At 34.2% G+C, this 25,030-nt stretch overlaps 2 protein-coding genes across 3 annotated transcripts; both read right to left on the reverse strand.

Moving 5' to 3' along the window:
• Positions 1-3,445: 3,445 nt before the first annotated feature.
• On the reverse strand, positions 3,446-24,898 carry Non1 (nucleolar GTP-binding protein 1). Of its 2 annotated transcripts, XM_089712197.1 has the most exons (16): positions 24,743-24,898; positions 24,506-24,658; positions 18,453-18,574; positions 16,916-17,051; positions 16,149-16,250; positions 15,386-15,478; positions 14,845-14,994; positions 14,270-14,427; positions 12,890-13,031; positions 12,086-12,254; positions 10,722-10,831; positions 7,003-7,121; positions 6,037-6,170; positions 4,435-4,586; positions 3,816-4,007; positions 3,446-3,783 (listed from the first exon to the last, which is right to left on the reverse strand). In XM_089712197.1, exons 1-15 carry the CDS (start codon positions 24,788-24,790, stop codon positions 3,852-3,854), a joined length of 1,944 nt encoding a protein of 647 aa, XP_089568323.1. In that variant the 5' UTR covers positions 24,791-24,898; the 3' UTR covers positions 3,446-3,783; positions 3,816-3,851. The 2 variants fall into 2 exon arrangements, with proteins under 2 accessions (XP_089568323.1, XP_089568322.1); XM_089712196.1 differs by having other exon boundaries at positions 3,446-4,007.
• Positions 19,886-24,297, reverse strand: LOC149476411 (uncharacterized). Its single transcript, XM_089712081.1, has 2 exons — positions 23,623-24,297; positions 19,886-22,896 (listed from the first exon to the last, which is right to left on the reverse strand). Exons 1-2 carry the CDS (start codon positions 23,721-23,723, stop codon positions 19,974-19,976), a joined length of 3,024 nt encoding a protein of 1,007 aa, XP_089568207.1. The 5' UTR covers positions 23,724-24,297; the 3' UTR covers positions 19,886-19,973.
• Positions 24,899-25,030: the final 132 nt, after the last annotated feature.

Genomic DNA, 25,030 nt, shown 5'->3' on the forward strand with positions numbered 1-25,030 from the left:
CAATTTTTCTGTGACCCGGCGGCGGCGGCGGCGCGCCGGGGTCTCTCGGCGGCGGCACGCCGGCGTGGCGCGGACCTCTACTCTGGCATACCAAGCTCGTAATGCGCTGATTACACCTAACGAGTACAGTGGCGAGTCAGTAAATACGCTCTCGGCCGAGACAGTTGCCGAACCGAGTGGGTGTTTACACGTATTTCTCTAGTGGCGAGTCAGTTCAGTTTTGATCACGACGCGGACGTCTGCAATGGATCGAAAAAAAAAAGAATTTATACAGGTTTTAAATCGGCTGTTACCAGATATTATTAACGAATTGTGGGATTTATTAGAAATAATAAATAAAAATAATAATTCTTTGAAAAAATACAATGACGAAACGAACGAGTGGCGAGTGGCCGAGTGACGCGACGAGTGCGTGTTTATACCTGCCGAGCGGGATAGCGAGTGGGTACTCGGCCGAGTAAACAAATTGGGATTCTAGTGACTGTCTCGCCGCTCTTCTCGGCCGAGTACTCGGCCGAGCACTCGTTGAAGTGTTTATACCAACCGAGCACTCGGCCGAGGACACTGACTCGCCACTGTACTCGTTAGGTGTAATCGCCGCATAACAGTTTTTTCGTGCTTACATATACAGTATTACCTGTATCACAGACTAATAATAATATACTACGTATACAACCTGTATGTATGTAGGTACGTTACTCTTTGCAGTAAGGAGTAATACTAATATTATAAAGCGGAAGAGTTTGTTTGTTTGTTTGATCGCGCTAATCTCAGGAGCTACTGGTCCGATTTGAAAAATTCTTTCGGTGTTAGATAGCCCATTTATCGAGGAAGGTTATAGGCTATATTATATCATCACGCTAAGACCAACAAGAGCGGAGCACTGCGGATAAAACCGCGGGGCGTAGCTAGTAATAAATACAGGGCAAGTGTGATATAAGCTACTTTTTAAGCTGGAAAACACCTCACATGTCAATACCTCCTTTGAGGAAATCCATTGTGATGATGCGCATCAAGCAATCTTCTGTAACTAAGGGCAGTTGTTAATTTAAAAATCGATTCATCGATATTTTAAGTACATACCAGCCGCCCTTAAATCGACCAACAATTCTTTTGACAAGTGTCAACTGCTGACAAATAAATACTGTCAGACGTCAGCTGTCACCCGTTTGCATTTGAATTTTGTTGTTGTACATTTTTCGTTGTAATTTTTTATTTACTTATGCACATAAGTATTGGTCCGGGAGCCAGCAGCAGATTTTATGACCAAGTTCCTCTCAAGCGATAATTAGTAAAATGCATCAAAGTATAGTATTATGAAGCCTCGTGAACGTCAGCTGGAGCTCGGTTGGGGGGAAGAGCGGTTGTAGCCTCCCGTATCAGCTGACGGTTTTTCCACCAAGATACAGCCAGCTGACATATATATTTATCCACAGTTACATATAAGCTATCATCAGGTAAATTTTTGTTTGAGAGGAAATAACGGAAAATAAATTTTTCTTTAAATTTAACTTTCATGTTCGAGACACCAGCTGACGAAATAATACACCATGTTGTAACCAGCTGACTATTTTTTTTCGTTGAGATATTGGGTTAGCTACAATTTGACAAATTTTTAGCTGAGAGGAAATGAATGAATGAATGTATTTTTTTTCCTATGTGCGTGTGAGGCTACAACCGCTCACCCCCCCAACAGAGCGCCAGCTGACGTTCACGAGGCTTTATAATACTATACTCTCATGCGTCTGACGAATTATCTCTTGAGAGGAAATAATGAACCCAATTTGCACCTGGCTCCCTAACCATATTAATCCAAATGTAGTTATATGGAGTATCTTAAATTTCTCTTATGACTACATCACTACATTGACTTTGTTGAACGATTTCATTTTCATATTGAAGCAATTTTTTCTGCGGTTTTTTATAGATACAGACTACAGAGGTTCTTCAAGAAGGTTTTAGAACATAGATTGTTGACATAAAGCTGAATTAAATATAATCACAAATAAAACAACACATATTGATAAATTCTTTATTGAAAACACTGTTTACACTTTATGACTTTGCATCGTTTTTTCTTCTATTGTAGACACAGTGAATTATGTCCAGCGTTAGCAACTTGAAGCAACTATCGTACCAGGGGCGTAAAATTATCGTACATGGATCGAAATTATCGTATTTTTTAGGATAAAGTCAATTACAAATAAATAAATCATATAAATTGTAATATTGATATGTATGCAAGTTTTCTATAGTTAATCTTTTTTAAACTACCGCTGTCAAATCAACAGGACACTGAAACCCAAATGTTTTACGCGTGGTACAGACCCGCCCCCCTAGACAAGTGGCTTTCTATTAGCATAAAGTTGAATATAATAGATTATGAATGTATGAGATTGACGTTTGATTACGACGACGACGACGATTGATTACGTCAATCTCATACATTCATATTCTATTATATTCAACTTTACGCTAATAGAAAGCCACTCGTCTAGCCCCACTGAGCCGATTCCCTTTCAACTTTAAGTTCAATAAACGCGCCAAGTTCAAAATTCACTCGGACAAAATTTCACTGTTCCCATGAAAGTTCGATATGAAATATGTCAAAATTTCATATTTATAAAGAAGAAATGGATATTTGCTATTGTACATCGTTCTTAGGCACAAAATTATTGTATGTGTACGATAATTATTATAGTCCTTTCCACCTAAGATGATTTCTGTGACACATCGATTTTTGACACGTGTAGAGATGTCTTTACTGAAATCATATCAATTTTTTCCGATAATCGATAATATTTTATATGGAAATGAAATCGATTTGAATAAAGTACCAAAATTCGTTTTTTCGGCATTTCGCCTACAATTAACTAAGGAAACTTAGCAAACAACAGCAACAAAAGTCAACAATAACAATTAGTAACAATAACAGAATACCACGTAAAGTATCAATATAAAAATGCAACTTGTATACAAGGCTGACGCACTCGTACATACGATTGACTCGATTGACAAACGATCACAAGATAGGCGCCGATTATATGATTTTCCAACTCTATGATTTTTCAACGATCCATTTCATGTACACGAATTGCGTAGGTATTATATTTTTGTGTTATTTTATTTTATTTTTCATTATATTAAACTAAACAATACTGTTTTTGATTTATAAGCTTAAGATGTTTCATTTTTATATTTTTGGTAATAATGCCGCCATAAAATATAATATTATGCACTAAAATTATTTTGGCGTTTTGAACATAAAATACGTAATTCGGAACACGATGAAGTGTCACAGGAATCATCCTAGTTGAAAAGGACTATAATTATTATCGTTCGGTTCCGAACACTGATATTTCACTTTTCCTTTAATAACATTGTACATTGTACAATATTATACATGAAGCTTTTATGCCTTATTTAAAAATAGATTTTTTTTCAATCATATTGATAAAATAGGCACAAGTTTTTTTATTAAGACTTTGGAACAATACATTGATATAAACTCAAAAATTAGGGTCCTTTTTAAAAAGTCTTCTGCTTGACAAAATAAAGATAAAAAAAAATTATAATATTATTACTTACATTATAACTTGACGAAAACCAAATTAATATCTTGTTATATTGTTATAAATGTATGCAGTATAACATGAAGATAAAATACGGTAAATACTGTATCTTCGCTAAAAATCATACACATTATATTATACTTAGTTACTTAAAAAATAAAACCGCATGGTATTCTTGTAAAGTCCCTATTTTCACCATATCGACTCCACAATACATACCAAAATAACATAAGACAATCTGCCATACATATAAGCCAATATATATAAATATATATAGTTTTAACGTCTGTCTGTCTTGCCAACCCCACGTTTGCCTGAAAACAAATGTTTGGGCATCTTGGTCCCAATAAATCTGTCGGCTTCTCCCTTGAGACCCATCTTCTTTGTCTTTTTCGATATGGCAATGTGCGCCATTTTCTTGGCGCGCTTTTGCATCTGAAATGAAAAGCATGTGTTATTATAACGATATTTTATTACAATAGTAAATCAATATAATTAACTTTTGTTTTCATTTTTTTTTATATTTTTTATGTTACTCCATTCCATTTATTATTATCATATCGGTATTTTATCAAAAAATCTGTGTTGAAATTAATGACCTTCATTATTACTTTGTAATGTTCTGTGTGTCGTGATTATTTCAAGGTCGCGCCATGGCGATACCGTCACGTTATGGCTTAAGGCGACGATTTCAGTATCTTTGAATCTTGCCAAAGTAGTTTCACGTCTGACAGGTGTGCTCGGCACACAAACGCCCTTTTTTAGTGTGCATGTGTTATTGTTTGTCTGTATGTATGATATTTTATTTATTTAGCATGAAATTCGGATATCGCAGATCCATTTGTTAGTGTTGTATACTCACAGCCACATCCTTGACGCCCTGTTCGTCCCTGGCAGGTCGGGACACGGAGCGCGTGCGACTCTCGACACGCGCTCGCTTCGCCGGCGCGGAGTGCGAGCGGGAACGCGAACGCGTGACGAAGTGAGCGCTCTTACTGTCCGACATGTCGACGCCTGCACGTAGAAATTAATGAAATAAATATTTATTTGCATAATGTGAATACAAAATAATTATTTATTGTGTAGAAAGGTTGTCAATAAAATAATGAATAAAATAAATTGTTTCTTTTTTATTGCCTTCGAAGGACTAATAGAAAGTACTATATCTCCTGTGGCGTTATAATTATTAAAATGACAATGTAATGAACAGAAATGATGATGAAATGATATTATACAATATAATGCGCGTACGCTCAGAGACGAGGCGATTCCTTGGGTATTACTGCGTAGGCTGACTTTGAAATATTGTTATAAACAAAATATTGTCCGTGTGTGTATGGGTATATTTGTTGCGTATACGTGTGAATATATATTACTAGCTTTCCGCCCGCGGCTTCGTCCGCGTTTTCCCGTTCCCGTGGGATTTCCAGGATAAAACCTATCCTATGTGTTAATCCAAGTTACCCTCTATATGTGTGCTAAATTTCATTGTAATCGGTTCAGTAGTATTTGCGTGAAAGAAAACACACACACACACACACACATCCTCACAAACTTTCGCATTTATAATTTTAGTAGGATTGTCTGTGTGTATGATTATATTTGTTGCGTATACGTGTTTGTGAATATATGAATAGTTAGTGGAATAGGCACTAGAGGGCGTCTTCGGCTGTGACGTCATGGAGGTGAAAGACGGAAAAGGGATCGCAGGCCAGCTAGCGAGGACGGTGGCAGATGTCAGACACCGCGCTCGGCTTCTCTCTCGTTTTTCGATATAGGGATCGGATAGACGTCACCATTTCGCTTAGTAATAATTGTTATAGAGCATTTCAATAAAGAAACGAATCTTAAATGGCGGCGCTTATACACCTCTCGCTTACACACGGCCGTACGGCATGCAAAAAAAATTGGGAGAAGTAAAATCACTAAAATGTATTTGATTTTCCCTATACATAATACTTTTTATCATAAAACCATTACAATTATGTATGTATTTGCAATAGTAAATAATGTTTTATTGGAATTTGACAAAATATGTTCTTTGGGAAAAGTTGTTCAGTTTTATGGGCTCATTACAAATATTATGGGTATTTTGTTGCATTCTGTATACGTAAATATGATAATTCATATAAATATACAAGTACCATAACAAAGAAGTTTGTCAATGATCAATTAGAAATAATTAATAAAATAATTATTATCCATTTACATTATTTTTATTTTCTTTTTTACTGACCCTACCATATGTCAGTGTCAGCTTTGGCCGCCATTGAAGATTCGTTTCTTTAATGAAACGCGTTATAACATTAAATATTAAAAATTGTGATTGTTCTTTGGAAGTATTTTCTTAAAAATAAATAACCGTCTAAGACTAATTATATATTATCTGTGTGTGTGTGTGCATTTGTATTGTCTGTCTGTCTGTGTGTATATTATGTGTGTGTGTGTGTGTGTGCACACTCACCGAGCTTCTCCATCTCGGTGCGCAGGCGCGTGGTGGAGCGGTCGCGGTCGCGGGCGCGGGAAGTTCGCGGCATCACCGGCTTTGTTGACTGTTTCACTAGACGCGACTCGTCTTTGAGTACCGCCTTCTTGTTGCTGTTGTGGAAACGACATTGTTTTAATGTTTGTGAGCAATCATATTATTATTAAAGCAATAATATTATATGAAACAATCTGGAATGTTTAGAAAATTAAAAAAAAAACAACACTGTTTAATGTTGCAACTGAAAGTAACAAATATTTATTTTAAACATTTATTTTTTACTAGCGGTTCGCCCGTGGTACATATTTACGCTTTCTCTACATAAGAACCATCCTCGTACTGCAAGGAATATAATAAAAATAGAATTATCGAAATCGGTTCAGCCGTTCACACGTGATGCCGTGAGTCGTGACAACGCGAAACGGGTTTCATTTTTATATAAATTATATAGATTATTCAGAATAATAAGATAAACTCGTGAAATTATTGTATTGTCACCGATCCTTGATAAGTGTACAAAGTTTGAATTAGATTGGGTCAAAATCCACCTTTATTTTTACAAAATTTGTTTTGCACCTATCCATTTAAATTGAGTCAAAATAGTGAATGAATGAATAATTCACATGCATATACTGAACGAATTTATTAAATTAGAAAAAATGACGGGTGGCTGAGTTGGTATGGCGTCCGCCCCGGATTGGCGTGAAAGGATGCGGGTTCGAGTCCCGCCTAGTGTTCGAATTTTTTTATATTCTTAATAAATTCATATTTATAAAGCATTTGAATGCCATAAAACAAAAAATATCAATTTCAATTATTGTATTGTCACCGATCCTTGATAAGTGTACAAAGTTTCAATTAAATCTGGGACAAAATAAGGCACAACCGCACAATAGTGAATGAATGAACAATTCACATGAACAATGAATGAATGAACAAACTCACCGTATCTGTATAGCCAGTTCCCTGATCTCCTTCATGCTCTGGTCCAGTTCGATCTTGGGCACCGCGTACATACCGCCCGCTTCGCGGAGTTCTTCCTCACGCTCTAGATCGGCTAATTTCTAGATAATATATCAATATTTAAATTATTAAACGTTTTATTTCATACTAGCTGCGTTTCCCGGTTTCACCCACGTGGCTCCATTCCTGTTGGTCTTAGCATAATGATATAATTTATAGCCTATAGCCTTCCTCGATAAATGGGCTATCTAACAGAATTTTTCAAATCGGACCAGTATTTCCTGAGATTAGCGCGTTCAAACAAACAAACACGCAAACTCTTCAGCTTTATAATATTATAGTATCGATTTAATAGAGTTTTTAGTAGTAAATGGAAATATACTATGTCTACGCGGACGGAAAACTAGTTTTATAAAATTTCAAAGTTTGTAAACGAATACCGACTCGAATTTCGATCTTTCGAGAAATTGAATCATATTGATTCAATTTCTCATAAATTCAAGGTTCAATTTCACACAATGTCATGGTAGTTACAAGCTACAACTAAACAAAATAGACTATCCCCATAGCAATACGGTACAACATCGCACAAACTTCGAATATCTAGTTCGCTATATCTATATTAATAAGGTTCAATTTCACAAAAGTCTACAAAGCAAAACAGACTCTAAAACTATAGCCATAAGGTACAATCTTCAAAAATTTTACTACACAAAACAGACTCTAAACCTATTAGAATACTATCGACGTCACGACGTAACGACGACGACTATCGACGTTTTCCAAGGTCTTTGAAATTTGCACATTACCTTTCATTCAACACCATTTTAAAAAATATTTAACGGACAGTCAGCATGGATTCACTAAGGCTCGTTCCACAGTAACTAACCTAGTTCATTTTTCACAAAATATTATTTCTGCCATAGACCGCAATCAGCAAGTCGACGTCATATACACCGATTTTAAAAAGGCGTTTGACATGGTTCCTCATAATATTTTAATTCACAAACTAGCTACAATTGGTTTTTCTGGGTCGCTTTTGAAATGGTTAGGTAGTTATTTGCACTCCCGTGCGTTCTACGTGGTAGTAAATGGGTTCGATTCTCCGTATTATAGCATCAAATCTGGCGTACCACAAGGCTCGCACTTAGGCCCCGTGTTATTTAATATATTTATTAATGACATTGTTAGCTGTTTCCGTAACTCCACACCATACCTGTTTGCGGACGATCTGAAATTTATGCGTGTAATAACTCGTATTGAGGACACTTTTCTTCTTCAAGAGGACTTTAATAACCTAGTAAATTGGTGTAAATCAAATGGCATGAAGCTTAATATAGGAAAATGCTCTTATATAAGTTTTTCACGTAAGCATGTTAACATTAACTCAAAATATTATGCCAATAATCAAGAATTAGGGAGAGTGGATAGTATCAAAGATTTGGGCGTTACTTTTGATACAAAATTTACTTTTCTAGACCACATTGAAAACGTTGTAAAGAAGGCCAACCAGATGCTCGGGTTCGTAATCAGAAACGCAAGATTATTCAAATGTCCTAAGACTAAAATTATCCTTTATAATACCTTTGTACGTAATGTCTTAGAATACTGCTCTGTAGTGTGGCGCCCTCACTTTGCTACACATTCACTTCGATTAGAGCGCGTGCAAAAAAGGTTTATATGGCATCTTGCTTATAGTCAAAACATTAGTAAAAGTCTGATTTCGTACTCTAAGCGTTTGGAATATTTTAGAATGGTTTCTTTAGAGAAAAGGCGCGACAATTTTGATATTTTATTTTTATACAAATTAATTAGAAATCATATTGACTGCCCTCAATTGCTTTCTCTGATTGGATTCCGGACGCCTAGTAAATTCCCACGTAAACCGATCCCACTATTATCGGTGCCTGTCATGAGGACCACTTTGGGTTCCTTCTCTCCCATACCACGAATATGTAGAAATTACAATCGAATAGTAAATCATACACTAGATATACATTTCGATAATATTGGAAAATTTAAACAGACGTTGCAAGCGATCAACCATGTCAGTGTTTAATTATTATACTAGGTACCTCTCTTTTATACATGACTAGATTTCCGCCCGCGGCTTCGCCCGCGTTTTCAAAGGAAAACCCGCATAGTTCCCGTTCCCGTGGGATTTCCGGGATAAAACCTATCCTATGTGTTAATCCAAGTTACCCTCTATATGTGTGCTAAATTTCATTGTAATCGGTTCAGTAGTTTTTACGTGAAAGAGTAACAAACATCCATACATCCATACATCCATACATCTATACATCCTTACAAACTTTTGCCTTTATAATAGTATTAAGATTTTTTTGTTTATTTATGTTGGAAAATGAATTAATTCTGCATTTTATATTAATTTAATTTGAATGTTATATATGTAGTCATTTTTAAAGTAACTTTTTAATTTTATTTGTTTAAATTTCAATTAATTTTATTCCATTTTGATTATTATATTGTTATTTTAATTTTATCTAGTGATTATTTTAAAATGTATTTTATTAAGTTAAAATGTATTTAATGTGTATATTATTATTATTTTTTTAATGTAATTAATTTTTGTAGTGCATGCAGTGCTCATTTTTTATTAGTTGTACATCATGTCCTATATTTTTTGTGTACTTTTTATGTAAAACAATCGATGTACTGCTGCTAATGAGCCTTAATAAAATAAAAATAAAAAAAGAATAATGTGCAATTTAACAATAATTTAGACTCTTCCCCGTAGCAATAAGGTACAATAGGCATGACGACAGTATCCATAAATGATCGTATTAGTGTTTTTAAGGGAAAATGTACAATAAATAAATTCAATATAGTGACTTAGAAATCTTAAAACCATTAAGATTAATGAGATTATCAATAAAATAAAACATTGAAATTCTGCAATTAGCCATTTTGACTAAAACACGCGTGACGTCACGCTTAAGTAAACAACTCGCGTCAGATGTGTTTTGTTGTTATGAATATGTTGAGAATACGCATTTTTATTTATTTTCTATTGTTTCACGTATGCTTTATCGACTCAGAACAGAAATACAATTGCGAATTCACGAATACGTGGTTCGGGGTTCTCCGCACCAACTTTATACAATCATTTCTTATTATTTCTCGCTTGAAATAATTACTAACACATTTTTGAGCATTATTTTTATGTGGATTCATACTGCAATACTGCACACCACTCATAAACTTTGAAATTCGTTTCTATAACACATATTAAATAAAGACTTTTTTAATTTTCTTCGCAATGCGTACAAATAATTACGTATTTACCAAAGTTTGACGTCACGCCTACGCCATGACACCTGCGAGCTGTTTTGGCACAGATATTAAATATTTTTTGAAAAATGGCTTTAATCTTCGTTAAATTTAAGTATATTACCGAAATATAGGGTTTTTATTGTATAGTAAACGTATACACACATTATGGAAGAGGATTTCAAAATCTTTCGTCATGCCTATTTTTCACAAACCTCGAATATCTCCATGTCGATATAATCAGCAATATTGTGTCGCTCCCTGAACTCCTCAACAAAATAGACTCTATCCCCATTCCCCATAGCAATAAGGTACAATGCCACTTAATTCCAAGTTTACTTATATGCATAAAATTTTACGCCATATTACAAACAATACGCAAACGCAATAAGGTACAAGTTTCCACAAACCTCAAATATCTCCGGATCGATATAATCAGCAATATTGTGTCCCTCCCAGAACTCCGGTATCGGATCGTGGCGTTCCTCCTCCGGTATGTCCGCGTAGTTCTTTTGTAGATCTGGTAAAATTATAGGAAATATTAAAACTAGCTTACCGCCCGCGGCTTCGCCCGCTTTGTCTAAAACCTAATAAATTATATGCTAAAACCTTCCTCTTGAATCACTCTATCTATTAAAAAAAACCGCATCAAAATCCGTTGCGTAGTTTTGAAGATTTAAGCATAGAAAGGGACATAGGGACAGAGAAAGCGACTTTGTTTTATACTATGTAGTGATATTTCTCAAACTCAAACATTTATTTATTCAATTACACTTCTTTCAGAAACACTTTCGAATCGTCATTACATATTTTAACATTTACCACCGATTCGGAAATATCTATGGAGAAGAACCGGCAAGTAACTCCATAGTTGGTCTTTCTCGTATTCTGTTTCTCGATATTGTTTTTTACCGGCAAGAAACTATTATCTATAATTCTATAAAATAGGTATGTCACAGTTGTGTTTATGTTTATGGGTTTTGAAATGAGGGTAGGTTTGAGTTTCTAAATTTTTTCAGGTTATAGATTAAACATAATAAAGTGTTATTTATTTCACTATAACACATAGATGCTGTAAACTTTGCCTTAACCAATTTAAAAAAAATGCATTCAAAGAATTCATATTCGAATTTTCTGACATTATTTATGCTCATTTACATGCTGAAATTGTTTGTTTATTCATATTTAAAAACTTCTTAAGCAATTTTGATTCGTTCTAAAACTATTATTCCATAGTTTGATAACTTTATCCTGTTCCTTAGAAAGCTTTATCACAATTACTCAAAAAAAACTGACATTACCTTTAATTCTAAAGCATCTACAACTTGTAATGTTTATTTTAGCACTGTCTACTAAGGGCTGATTTTTCAATCCTTGGTTAAAACTCATTCGTCGAATAATGTATAAAACTACCATTTTAAAAACGTATTCTAATTGCCCGTATTTGACAACCGTAACATTTTAATAGAGGTATTATCGTGTAATACTTTATTGAACGGATGTTTTATCCAAGCATTGAAAAATCGGCCCTAAATTATTTACTACTAGCTTTCCGCCCGCGGCTTCGCCCGCATTTTCAAAGATAAACCCGCATAGTTCCCGTTCCCGTAGGATTTCCGGGATAAAACCTATCCTATGTGTTAATCCAAGTTACCCTCTATATGTGTGCTAAAATTCATTGTAATCGGTTCAGTAGTTTTTGCGTGAAAGAGTAACAAACATCCATACATCCATACAAACTTTCACATTTATAATATTAATAGGATGAACTCACCGAGCACATAATCATCGCCCTCCTCCAATTCAATCTCCCTCTCAAGCTTCCGTTTCCTCCCCTCCTTTTCCCTCTTTGCCAACACCCCGGAAGGTATCACGGGAGGTCGGGATTTACCGTCTCTTGGTGTTGGTACAGCCACGTGTAGACGGTTTAGTATTCCGTCCACCTGTGTCATTTGTGTATGTTAGGAATAGTAGTGGACCAAGGCGCGCCTTGGGGGACACCTTTATATAAATTACTACTTTCACTTTTTATGATGTACAAATTAATAAAATTCGCGGTAAAAATTATTATAATATTATAATTGATAATTTTTTTTTGTTTATAATTATCTGGGAGATTGCTAACTTCCTACTAGGATTTATAAATGAGAAAGAGTTCAAAATGTGATATATGATATTAAGACGCTTTATTATGCCTTTAATAATAAGTAATTGACACAATATTACAATTCTAATATTTTCATGGCAATCAAATCGCAATTCGTATTGGATATTTCTGTTTCCAAAATGCATAGAAATGTATTGGCTTATATCACGCACAGGTCCAAAATTTATTATTTTTGAAGTGAAAACTTCTTCAGCGGCGTTGGGTATAAAATCTTAAACTCGCGTCAGGACACGTGGCCTGATCGAAAAAGCGTAAGACGGATGTTTTTTTCCATTCCAAAATATCAAACATGCTGAACGTTAATAATCAAGTTTTCACTTCTGCCGGCACTCCCGGAGTGCAACCCGTCTTTTTTTTTCTTATAATATTTTTGTTTTTTCAAATTAATGTACGTCTGTCCGTCCATCTTACCTTCTTAGTCCTCATCTTCTCGGTGACCCTGTGACCCAACAGCCTCTCGCAGGCTTCCACCTTCAGCTCTTGAACACCTTCTCCGGTGAGGGTGGAAGAACGCATCACTGGTACTGTACGTAGTTCTGAGTTACCGTCCGCACTGAAATAGTTATTCAAACTCAAACTCAATCATTTATTTATTCAATTAGACTTCTTCAAGAAGCACTTTTGAAACGTCAATACATATTTTTACATTTACCTCCGATTCGGAAAGCAGTATCTATGGAGAAGAACCAATTCTTAATAATTAATAATTCAATTAATAATTAATATCTATACAAATGTATTACTAGCTAGAAGAGTTTGTATGTTTGTTCGCCTGTAGAGCCTAATCTCAGGAACTTTCACGTGTCCAATTTGAAAAATTATCTCTCTGTCAAATCCATATAATAGTGCTACGTACAGAAGGTTCACTCCCTAACAAAAGTTAAGTTTAGGCTTATGCCTAAAAACTTTAGGCATAAATAATAGCCTACTCTAGAAAGCGGCATTTGCTTGCAAGCGAAATTGAAACTTACGGTGGGCCGCGACATTCAACACACGCGAAACAACACGTGACATTCGGTTATTTTTATCATAAAACGATGAATTATACATAAAATAAAAGCACTATGAAAATTATACAGCAATAGAAACCATTCTCACCCAGTTAAAAAGGCTAAATAAATACATAAACATTTATCTCTGGTTGTGTTATTAAATGTTTTTCCCTTCATTGTTTGGATGCATGTGTATTGTCTATGTGTGTATCTGATTCAAACTCAAACTCAAACATTTATTCATTCAATTAGACTTCTTATAGAAGCACTTTTGAAACGTCATTACATATTTTTAACATTTACCACTTGTTTTCTTGATTCCATTTGTAACTATGTGTATCTTTTCCCTATATGTATGTACTAGCTGTTCTCCGCGGTTTCACCCGCGTGGCTCCGCTCCTGTTGGCCTTAGCATGATGATATATAGCCTATAGCCTTCCTCGAAGAATGGGCTATCTAACACCAAAAGAAATTTTCAAATCGGACCAGCAGTTATTTAGCTTAGCGCGTTCGAACAAACAAACTCTTCAGCTTTATAATATTAGTATAGATATTTATTTATTGAAGTGAAACTACTTTATCGGGGTTGGAAAAAATTTTAGTGTAACATTTTTTCGTTACGCGTGACATTTTTCCGTTACGCGCCATCTTTTTCTTATCCCTACCACGCGTGATTCGACGTATTTCTGTAAAGTTGCAAATAGTAAATTATGTTTTGAAAAATAAGGTCATAAAGAAGTTTCACTTCTTACGTGTGTACACTAGTACACGCACACATTTTTTTTATTTATGTACTAACTTGACAATGTTCCCCTTAGCGCATGTTTCCTCCAACTGTACAATCAGCTGCCTCTTCCCCTCGGGCAAGTCCTCCGGCTTCACTACGTCCACTTTATTTAGTACCACGATGAGTGGCTTGTTGCTAAATAGCGGTTTGATGCTCTCGAATAGTGATATCTGGAATTTATTCATTAACATATAATAAAACATTCAATTATTGTAAGATATTAAAATAATTCACGAAGTTAATTTAAAAGAAAAACAAAAATGAAAGGTTTCACATGAAAAAGAAATAAAACATAGCAACAGGGCCTATTTGTAACAAAAACACATATTTCAGAGTATCTTTGAAAACTTTTTAAGTGCGAAAGAACACATACACAGCGTTGATGTTTCCATAATTTTCTCAATTAAATAAATAATCGATCAAACTTTTCAACAACATGATATTGGTAAAACATAATTCAACAACATTCTATTTATTTAGTACACATGGTGTCCCTCAAGGTACACCATTGGGTCCACTACTATTCCTAACATACAACAATGGCAAAACACGGCAATTTTAATATTTTTTTGAACCAAAACCCTCACCTGTTCCTCAATACTATGCCCACACTGTTCAGAAGGATCTATAAAGTATAGAACGGCTGCTCGTAAATGCGCGAGCGCAGTGACCGCTTGCATTTCGATAACGTTGCGCTCTTCTAGCGGGTGATCTAGGATACCGGGCGTGTCTATTACCTGGAAAATATATAGATTTGTGTGATTATTTTGATTTGTATGAGGAAAGACATTTTTTCACGATGTATACAATGTTTTCTAACCGCGACTTTGGCATTTCTTTTATTAAGATCTTTTTAAATCAGGTAACAAATTCATTGCAAATCAATTGCTTTCCTTTTTTTTAATTTTTAGAATATTACATTCTTATTATCTTTTGATCATGTCTTGTTCTCATTATAACTTTCACTTTCCCCAATTAAATAAATATTAAAAAAATTGATACAATATAGTTACAGTAGATTATTTTTTTAAGATACACAAAAATACATTGTATTAAATTACTGAAGGTACAAAACTAATTAATATTGTTTTTTCTTAAATAATAATAAATCACATAAAAAAGTCTCACCTGCCATCTCAAATATTTATAATCTGTATGTCCGACATACAAACTCTTGGTTGTGAACGCGTAAGGCTGCACTTCTACGTCTGCGCGTGTTATCTGAAAAAAATAATTAAATTAAAATAAATATATTTAACAACGTATTTATTTACTTTAAGCGATATAAAAAAAGGGTAGTAGTAATTCTGAGTTTTTTAATAAGCAAATAACAGTATACAATTTCAAAGTAGAAAAATATTTTTTTTTGCTGAAATAACGACTTTATTCTTTACTAGCGGTCCGCCCCGGATTCGCCCGTGGTAAATATTTCGCAATAAAAGGTAGCCTATGTTCTTTCTCAGGGTCTAAATATTATCTGTGCCAAATTTCATCAAAATCGGTCCAGTAGTTTATGAGCCCATTCATTACAATCAAACAAACAAACAAAGTTTTCCTCTTTATAATATTCGTAGAGATTGTACATACAATTTAGAATTAAAATTTATCATATAATTATTGATATCAACTACTGAACAGTTTTTAATTAATTAAATATACAATAGAAGTAGGTGAACAAGTATGACCATGTTTTTATCATATACTAGCGGTCCGCCCCGGCTTCGCCCGTGGTACATATTTATGTTTTCTCTACATAAGAACCATCCTCGTACTTCAAGGAATATAATAAAAAAAGAATTATCGAAATCGGTCCACCCGTTCTCGAGTTATGCGCTTACCAACACATTTTGCGATTCATTTTTATATATAAGATTTGCAATTCACAGATTACCTGATTGATAAAACTGGACTTTCCAACATTGGGGAAGCCGCAAATAATAATAGTTCTGGTGTACGGGTCGATAGATGGCAGACGCGACAAATGTTGGCGCACCTGAAAGCACATAAATAAATATATTTTTTAACATTAATATTAGAGAAAAAATTTGCAAAAACTTAACATTTGAATTACCAAGTGGGATTAATGCTGACACCTATATTGTATGAAGATGATTTACGAAAAAAAAAATGGAACTCTGCAAGATAAAAAGATAGAACACAAATACATAATTTATTACATAACACTGTGTTAAGTAATATTACTCATATCAATATTATATGAAATTGTAACAAAAATGAAAATGTTTAAAAAACATCAACCCATAAAAAAACTTTTAAGGAATGTGACTTAATATCAACGGTATGTTTAAGAATACAACATCAATATAAGAGCAACTATGGAGTTTCTTGCAGTGTCTATGGAGAAGAACTCTCCATAGACACTGCTTTCCGAATCAGTGGTAAATGTTAAAAATACTTATGTAATGACGATTCGAAAGTGCTACTAAATAGTAGTCTAATTGAATAAATGAATGTTTGAGATTGAGTTTTGAGTTTTGTCGCTCGTTCCGCGCTCTCACTTACACTTCAAGCCTTACATGGAACGCCTCAGAGCGAGGTAACGCCGCATGAGTCATGTTTTTTCGTGTGTGCAGGCGGCTCTATCGATTTATAAGACGTTGTCACGTCAAAAGACTACTGTACAAAACAGTCACAAACCTGTTCCAAATACGTCAAGTTAGCGGCCTGCCTCTTCATGATAGTGGCCATGCGACCGAGCGCTGCTCGCTTCAGCTGTTTGCAGCGGTACAGCGAGTCGCCGAACTTGAGCAGACGCACGTAGTCTTTGGCGACACTGCAATTATATATAGACGTGTGGAGGAAGGAAGGTGGAATTCCTCCATCGAAAAAGGGAGGATCCTCGACCAGTCAACTTGACTGGCCGGCCGTGAAGGCCCCGATGAATGATGTCGGAAAGTTGTATATATAGCTCTGTAGCGAAAACATTTCGCTTGCGCGATTCAGAGCGAGGTGTCGCTACAGGACTCCCCTCCGAGACCGGAGGTCGTAGTACGAATTGCCTTGCCAGTGCCAGGTATGTTCCAGTGAGTCGGAACAGGAAGCCGCTAGTTCACAGTGAGTCGGAACTGAGTGCGGTGATGCTGCGTGTAATGCTCCAGTGAGTCGGAGTGTGCAGTGAGGGTGGCTGTGGAGCTGACCAAGCATGCGCGATCGCACATGGTCGTGGACAGGACTCCATTTGAAGCCGAGTGCGCTGGCTGGCGGGCGGTGATCGTAGGCGGGGAAGGGATAGGTGAGCATGGACATCATGGATGGACAGAAGGAGTTGTGAACTGTCAGGGGTCACCACTGTGGAGGAAGGAAGGTGGAATTCCTCCATCGAAAAAGGGAGGATCCTCGACCAGTCAACTTGACTGGCCGGCCGTGAAGGCCCCGATGAATGATGTCGGAAAGTTGTATATATAGCTCTGTAGCGAAAACATTTCGCTTGCGCGATTCAGAGCGAGGTGTCGCTACAGACGCTAGATTTCTGTGTTTTAGGGCCGATATTTCAATGCTTGGATAAAACTTATTCGTCGAATAATGTATAAAACTACCATTTTAAAAACGTATTCTATTTACCCGTATTTGACAGTTTACTTGACATTTTAATAGTGTTGTGTAATACTTTATTGGATGGATAAGTTTTATCCAAGCATTGAAAAATCGGCCCTTAACAGAAAAACCCGCATAGATCCAGTTCCTGTAGAATTGCCAAGATTAAAGGATAGCCTATGTCTTATTCTGGGTCTTGAGCTATCTACATATCAAATTTCATTATTATCGGTTCAGTAGTATTTGCGTGAAAGAGTAACAAGCATCCATCCATCCTCACAAACTTTTGCATTTATAATCATAATAGGATTGCTATAATTTTGACTTTATATTTCTTATATTGACTTTATATCAGCGTAAAACAGTAATTCTCATTTAAAAAAAAACATGAAAAGCCATGTATGACTTTTCCAACGGTGATTAAATGAAGCTATCATGGTCAATGTGTGAGTAAAAAGTTAATTCTTCAGTTTATGGAAAATATATGTAACTTGTAACTCCAGAAATACATTTAATATTTTGTAATCATAATAAAAATGCATTTTCAAAATCTGTTTAGTGGTTTTTGCATGAATACCTAACATACATACATATTTACAGACTTTTGCATTAATGGTGATATTAGTATTATTAAACTAACTTGTCAATCAGATGCCTGGCCGTGTTCAACTGCCCCAAACCAAGCTTGTAATGATCCTTGTCATACAAGACGTTCATCAAATCTGCGTAGAATGGATGCACATCGTCCAGTTTTGGGAATTCCTGTAAATTAAAAACAAATATTTACAAATATAGTCAGTTTATAATGGCATGTAAAATGGAATAGTCCAATCTGTATTATATTTATCATCTATTGGTATTTTTATAATTCTGAGTAATTTTAATATCCAAGGTTTTATAAATTGTTTTCTCAAAAGAGAAAAATTTACGAAACAAATCCTCTATCATAAATTGAACCTTGTTACAGGAAACGGTGGTAAAAATAATTTTTACTATTCTTCATATCGATACCTTTGGGTAGAAAAGTCGTATAAACCAAAACCCTACTTTTCAGGAGAGCAGAAAAACGTTTTTTTTTTTACATAAAAATTCATAACTTTTTTGTTTTCGAAGTTATAAAAAAATGATCTATGGGAAAAGTTCTTACAATTTGCGAATGAAAAAGGTTGAATCATCAAAACCTATCTATCCTTGTTAGTTTTAAAGTTAGCTTGGATTTACATCTAAGAAAACATCAATTGTTGGTTAATACACCCCATGAAAATGTACTTAAAAAAAATGTAAAGGTCGTAAATAAATTTTTGGTAAGCATTCACTAGCGTTAAATCCCATAGATGTAGTTTTTATCGTATTAAAAACCATTTATAATTATAGATTAATTGAATTCTCATTAATAAACAGTCATGTTACTCTCAGAATTAGTAGGAACTCAATTATTATTATTCTTATACCCAATAATGATCGATTCAAATAAAATAAAACTACCTGAAATACGAAATCAACATTTATTAGGTATAAGTACCTTATAATCAATATTTACTAATATTTTAATAATTGTTCAGCATACCTTACAGGTTTAACATTTTTAAATTGAAAGAATATAACAACATAAACTGAAAAGTGAAATAAAACAATCTAAGTAGATTGTTTTATCATAAAAAAAAAATATTCAATCTTCTTCTAATTTAAACTAATCAGCCATTTTTATTATTTATAAAATTATGACTTGATCGATCTTTTTTTGTAAATACAATAAATTATTGAATTAAGCCTTTGTACTTATGCTTACTTTCTAAGTAATTTATTGAATTACAACTAAATAAAAAAAAACTGTCAAGCACTAAACTTAACTAGCGTATAAACTAAAAAGTTACTTATTTATGATTTTAATTTGTATTCATAATTCGTTTAAAATTACTTTAATCTTTATCGAATTGTTACCATAAATTATTGTAATTAATACTATTGTAAATTATTTTAAAACGAATTATGTATTCGTTTAAAATATATTATTATTACAAAAAAAAAATTGGTGACAAAGAATACAATCATTTTACATAGTCTTGTTTTTTACTGTATAATAAATTTAGAACAAAATATGAAATTACGTATATAAGAAAACCTATTATTATTTATAATTTTATAATAATAAGTAATTGAATTATTCAATTAGCTCTTTCTCGTCTTCTTCGTCGGTTAGAGTAAGAGAGTCAGTCACATTTCCATGTGGTAAGTCAAAATAATCATGGTGGTACCTTTTCGGTATGATTCCATTATCACATAGACGTTTTAAATCCTTATATTTTGCATCCGATATTTGCAATTTGTTTTTATAAAGTGCACTTGGGGACATAGTCATCACCCTTTTATGTGGATCATTGCTTACGTCATCTTGTTCGGGTATCGCACGGCTTTTCGATCTTCCTTTACCTCTACCCTTACCTTTATCTTTATTGCCAGATTTTTTAAATAATAGTATTTTATCAGTTGACGTCTCTTCTTTCATTGAATATTTAATGTATATTTCATTTGGATTCTTTTTCTTCATCGTAATAATTCGGATGTTTCGCATTTTCAGGGCTTTAGAAGTTTCATTTGTAAATGTCTCAGCTGTTATTTCATTCCAATTGAGAAAATCAGAATACTCCATTACATTAACATTATAAGGCCTAGGATTTTTTCTCGCAGCCTCAATGTATGATGGCCATTGTGTTGGACTCCATACAGTAATTTTTTTAACTTCACGTTCAATTGTTGCATGGACAGAGTCCACAGGCATGTAAGTGTGCCCTGGTAAAAGATAATTTATCTGTATCACTTCTAAATGCGTTGATTTCATTAAGAAGTAGTTCAGAACAGATAAAATAGTCTTATTTTTATTCTGACCCGGACAAGAGTCACAGTAAAATAAAATATTTTTAATGCCTCTTTCATCTACAGACTTTAAATAGGAATATAGGCATGTAGCGATTTCGTTAGCTCCACGCTTTGCATCGCACTCCCCCCATACATAGCAAAATACTTCTTGTGTGATACTTTCGTATAAAGTAAAATTGAATAGTGCATACTTTCTAGAGTAATACAATACTACACTATCACCATACGGAGTATTTAAGACTTTTTGTAAATCAAAAGTGCATACTATAGTGTCATTTTTTATTGATGGCAACCTTTGATGCTGTTCAAATCTTTTATAAGTAGCCTGTTTTTCATTTAAATGTTCCTGAAGAGCATTTTTGTCACTTTCACTAAGATCTTTGTTATTTTCTGCTTTGACACATAGTATACACTTATCCTTTTTAGGAACATGGAACGATATATTATACTCATTTTGAAATATACCTCTAAATAGGGATTCACTTACAAATTCAATATTTGAACTTTGACATTCTTTTAAATACAGTCTATAAAGATTAGATACATTTTTTAATTCTTGGGGAAGGTAAACTCTATTTGTTCTCTTTCTATTATAGTGAGATGGGACGGCAGGCAATTTTTCAATAAACTGTTTAACTTGCGTCTTTGCAAAGTCGGAATACTTATTTGAAGTGTTCCGTTGGCGACGGTCTTTTTCAGCCACATCATTCGCAGAGTTATTAAGTGTATACAATAAAAACTTTTGAGTTATATCTAAGGTGCTGATCAGAAATTTTTGGCATACTTTTTGGTGGTCATCACCGTTATTTACGTAATACTCATAAGTAAGGGTTCTTCTGCTTAAAATTGAATCAGTTCTTTTTCGTGCACAAGGCACAACGCGTGAACTTCGTACCAACCAATCCTTTCGCCGTTGCGAGTCCAAATTCCAGTAGAAATTGAATAAAGTAGTTCGTCTCTCCTCTGTTATATTGTAGCAACCTCTTTTGCATTTGTCGGGAATACAAGGGTTACTTTGAATCTTCTTCTCATTTACAACCTTTCCTTTATCAGTTTCATATTCTTTTCCCTTTTCCTTTTTAATTTTTCTTAACTTTCTCTTGTTGACTTTTATTATTTTATGTCTTTTAATTAAATCTGTTTCTTGTTTTTTAAATTTCTTCAACTTTCTTTTGGTAGTCTTAGAAGTGTGTTCATCGCTTGATTCACTTGTATTTTCATGAACCCATTCGTCTGAACTCCCTGCAGAATAGTCACCAGTGTCGTCATCAGACAAGAAATCTAAAATATTTTTATGCATGGCACGTGCTGGACGCTTTTTAGCTTTTTTAGCAGACAAACATGGACTTGCAACGTTAGCGTTCTTTATCGAAGAAATATCAGTATACAGGTTAGTTTGTTTATTATTATATGCAGAAGGTGAAACAGGGCCTGCATCTGCATTGTAATCTGAAGTACTTGCAGCGTTAAGGACGTTATGTGCATCAAGAGCGGGTAAAACAGGATCAAATTTGTTCATCGAATTTAGGTCAGTATTAATGTCAACTGTAGGAGATAAGCCTGAACTTGCAGCATCAACATTGTATAAAGAAGTATCCAAGTGAGTATCGAGATTAGCTGGAGTAGATAAATCTGGGTTTGCAGCATAATATGTCAAAGGTGTCGCAACATTATGGTCCGTATATACCATTACTGGAGCTAGTGTATTTGGTTCTGTGTCGCTGACAACGTACATTGAAGGTATAACGGCATTAAGGTCAGTATCGACATCCACTGGGGCATTGTTTTCATTCAAAGTGCTCGTGAATAAGGTGACATTTTTATCCGGGGAATTATTTACAATAGTTATAGAAGATGACGGTGATTCATTTTCTTTGTTACGTTTTGTACTTGACTCTTTAATAATTATGTTTGAAATTATGTTAACTTTTTTACTTGTGTCAGGTTTTACAGGACTAATAATCTGTATAGCATCATCGTCATAATAAGGATGGGATTGTGAAGACGTATTTATAGACGTGCTAAAAGTATTGTCACTATAACTGGTAGTTGAATCCATAATTATCGTTTGTGGTTTTTTGGTACGTTTTGCAGGTCGTTCAGAGTCACTGTCTTCTATAACATCACTATCCGATAAAATATCCTGTTGTGAATGTTGTGATATATTGTGTGGCATATTAACTGCGGGCTCTTCTTGTTGGGTTGAGCTGAAAATAAGAAATAAAGTCACCGACAAAGGTATAGGGAAATAGCTTAGATAAAAGTTATGGTACCTCTACTATAAATGTTATCATACTGTAAAAATAATATTATTATATTTCGTGTCGAATCCTTAAAAATGTTTATTGTATTATTTTAAATTATCTATCTGGCTACATTTTAAATTATTTTCGTTATCATCACCGTGGAACCAAAATGTTATGCCATTCAATAATGAACCTTATTACAATAATAATAAGCGTTGTTTTATTATGTGCTCGGGCCACGATTTCATTTCGCGTTTGAAGGATTTTTAAGCCATCCCTAAAAAAAGCGTGAGTGTAAATGCAGGTTTAATATTAGTAGCACACCGTTAGAGGGAATAAAATAAAATATTTTAAGCGAAGAACGTCGTAAAAACCATTTCCTGCAAGATGACGAAGATTGTTCATGATTTATTTCTTCGTACTTGCTAGTCTATTATAAAGTATCATAGCTTGAAGGGTGTATAAACCATTTCCTATAAAATTGTTGATTCGTTAATGCGGATCCAGCATCCGTTACATGTCAAATTGAAGGAATAAAATAAAATATTGTAAGCGAAGAAGGTCGTTAAAAACCATTTTCTCCAAGATAACGAATATTGTTTATAATATAAACAATATTTATAATTATTATTTATTTCTTCGTACTTGCTACCTAGTCTGTAATAAATTAAGTATGTAGGTACTCACGTTTTCACAGGTTTTAATCGTCGACTTTCGTATAATGCACTAAGCACTTGCCTCCGTCGAAGTAAAGCATCCAGGGTTCCTTTTTTAGTGTCTCCCTCCATTTTACAGAATATAACGTTATTATTTAATCACTACTTTATAATATTAATTTGTTGTAATAACAATAAAACTTGTTAACGAAACGCTCTGTGCGCAAACTCGCATCAAAGTAAACAAATGCGCCGGCCGCCGGGTACTCGTATGTCCATCCCGCTCGTTCTTCGTCTTGTCGCTGTCCGCCCAAAGGCTTTTGTTTTTTAAAATGCGAGCTTGTGTGTTGGTCGTAAAGTGCTTCTTGCAATGAATATGGTTTATACACCAACGTCGCGACCTGCCTTTGGATTTACGACGTCGAATTTAAACTATGTTTAGGTAATGCATTTAACACGTTAGGGTGTATAAACCATTTACAATTAACGACTATTTTTACGCCCTGAGTTAATATTTATTATGGTCATTACATCATAACAACACTACAAAAAAAAATTATTCGGCTTGTACATTGAAAATTTACCTTTTTTAAGAAGCTATGACCGAAAATTTCTAGGTCGTATTAACCATTTTTGGGCGAATTTCTACATTTCGTATATACAGATCGATAGAGAAAAAAAATCTGAGAAAAATGGTATTTAAAACTCTATTTGGCCAAAATGGTTTATACGACCTTTCTACCCAAAGGTATCGATATTTTATCAGCAAAATACAATGTTATCTATATTGCACCATATTGTACTCAATATTCTATGAATCTTATAGGATATCCTTATTAATAACAACACAGATTATACTCTTTGTTATAAAGACGCCAAGTTTGTTATAAAAATCGTTATTAAAAAGACCATACCTGAATAATACGCGAAAGTCTGTCGTGAAAGTTTTGTTGTGTAAACTTCACTTTTCTCATATAAAATGCACGAATCCTTGTTATTTTGTAGTGCTTGTGTACTACAGTCGGTGTTTTCCTTTGTGTTTTCGATAAAATAATATCAATAAAGTCCTGCAATAAATAAAATATGGTTATAAGAGGTTATGTTTATAAACTTTAATAATAAATTAAATATCAAATAATCACTGTACTTACCTTAGCCGTGGGGACCACGGCTATTTTTTTGAAGTTATATAAACTCATTTTGAATTATTTTGTAGTTATTTTATATATAAATAACTACTTTACGAGACCAACACGTAAACACGTGAGGAACTCGCATGAAAAAGGAATCTGTCATTAAAGTTTTGACATCAATTGTCATTGCGTTTCGTTTTACAAAACTAGTAATTGTACTGCAAATTGTGAAATGTATTATTATGGGTGATTATTTAGCTCAGAGGGCACTAATGAATAGAATTCTAATTGTTATGAAGTATTATC

Source organism: Colias philodice, chromosome 28, assembly GCF_061535455.1.
Source record: "Colias philodice isolate Cphi_HAF_F1 chromosome 28, ilColPhil1 Martin Lab GWU primary, whole genome shotgun sequence".
Classification (NCBI taxonomy): Eukaryota; Metazoa; Arthropoda; class Insecta; order Lepidoptera; family Pieridae; genus Colias; species Colias philodice.

What these genes read in the sequence shown, in the direction of transcription:
- LOC149476411 (XM_089712081.1), bottom strand. Translation starts at nt 23,723, where the DNA reads ATGGAGGGAGACACTAAAAAAGGAACCCTGGATGCTTTACTTCGACGG. An exon ending in CGATTAAAACCTGTGAAAAC is followed by an intron (nt 22,897 to 23,622) that starts GTGAGTACCTAC and finishes TCTTATTTTCAG; the next exon opens with CTCAACCCAACAAGAAGAGC.
- Non1 (XM_089712197.1), bottom strand. Translation starts at nt 24,790, where the DNA reads ATGAGTTTATATAACTTCAAAAAAATAGCCGTGGTCCCCACGGCTAAG. An exon ending in GACTTTCGCGTATTATTCAG is followed by an intron (nt 18,575 to 24,505) that starts GTATGGTCTTTT and finishes TTTAATTTACAG; the next exon opens with GAATTCCCAAAACTGGACGA. An exon ending in AGAAGATGAGGACTAAGAAG is followed by an intron (nt 12,255 to 12,889) that starts GTAAGATGGACG and finishes CAAATGACACAG; the next exon opens with GTGGACGGAATACTAAACCG.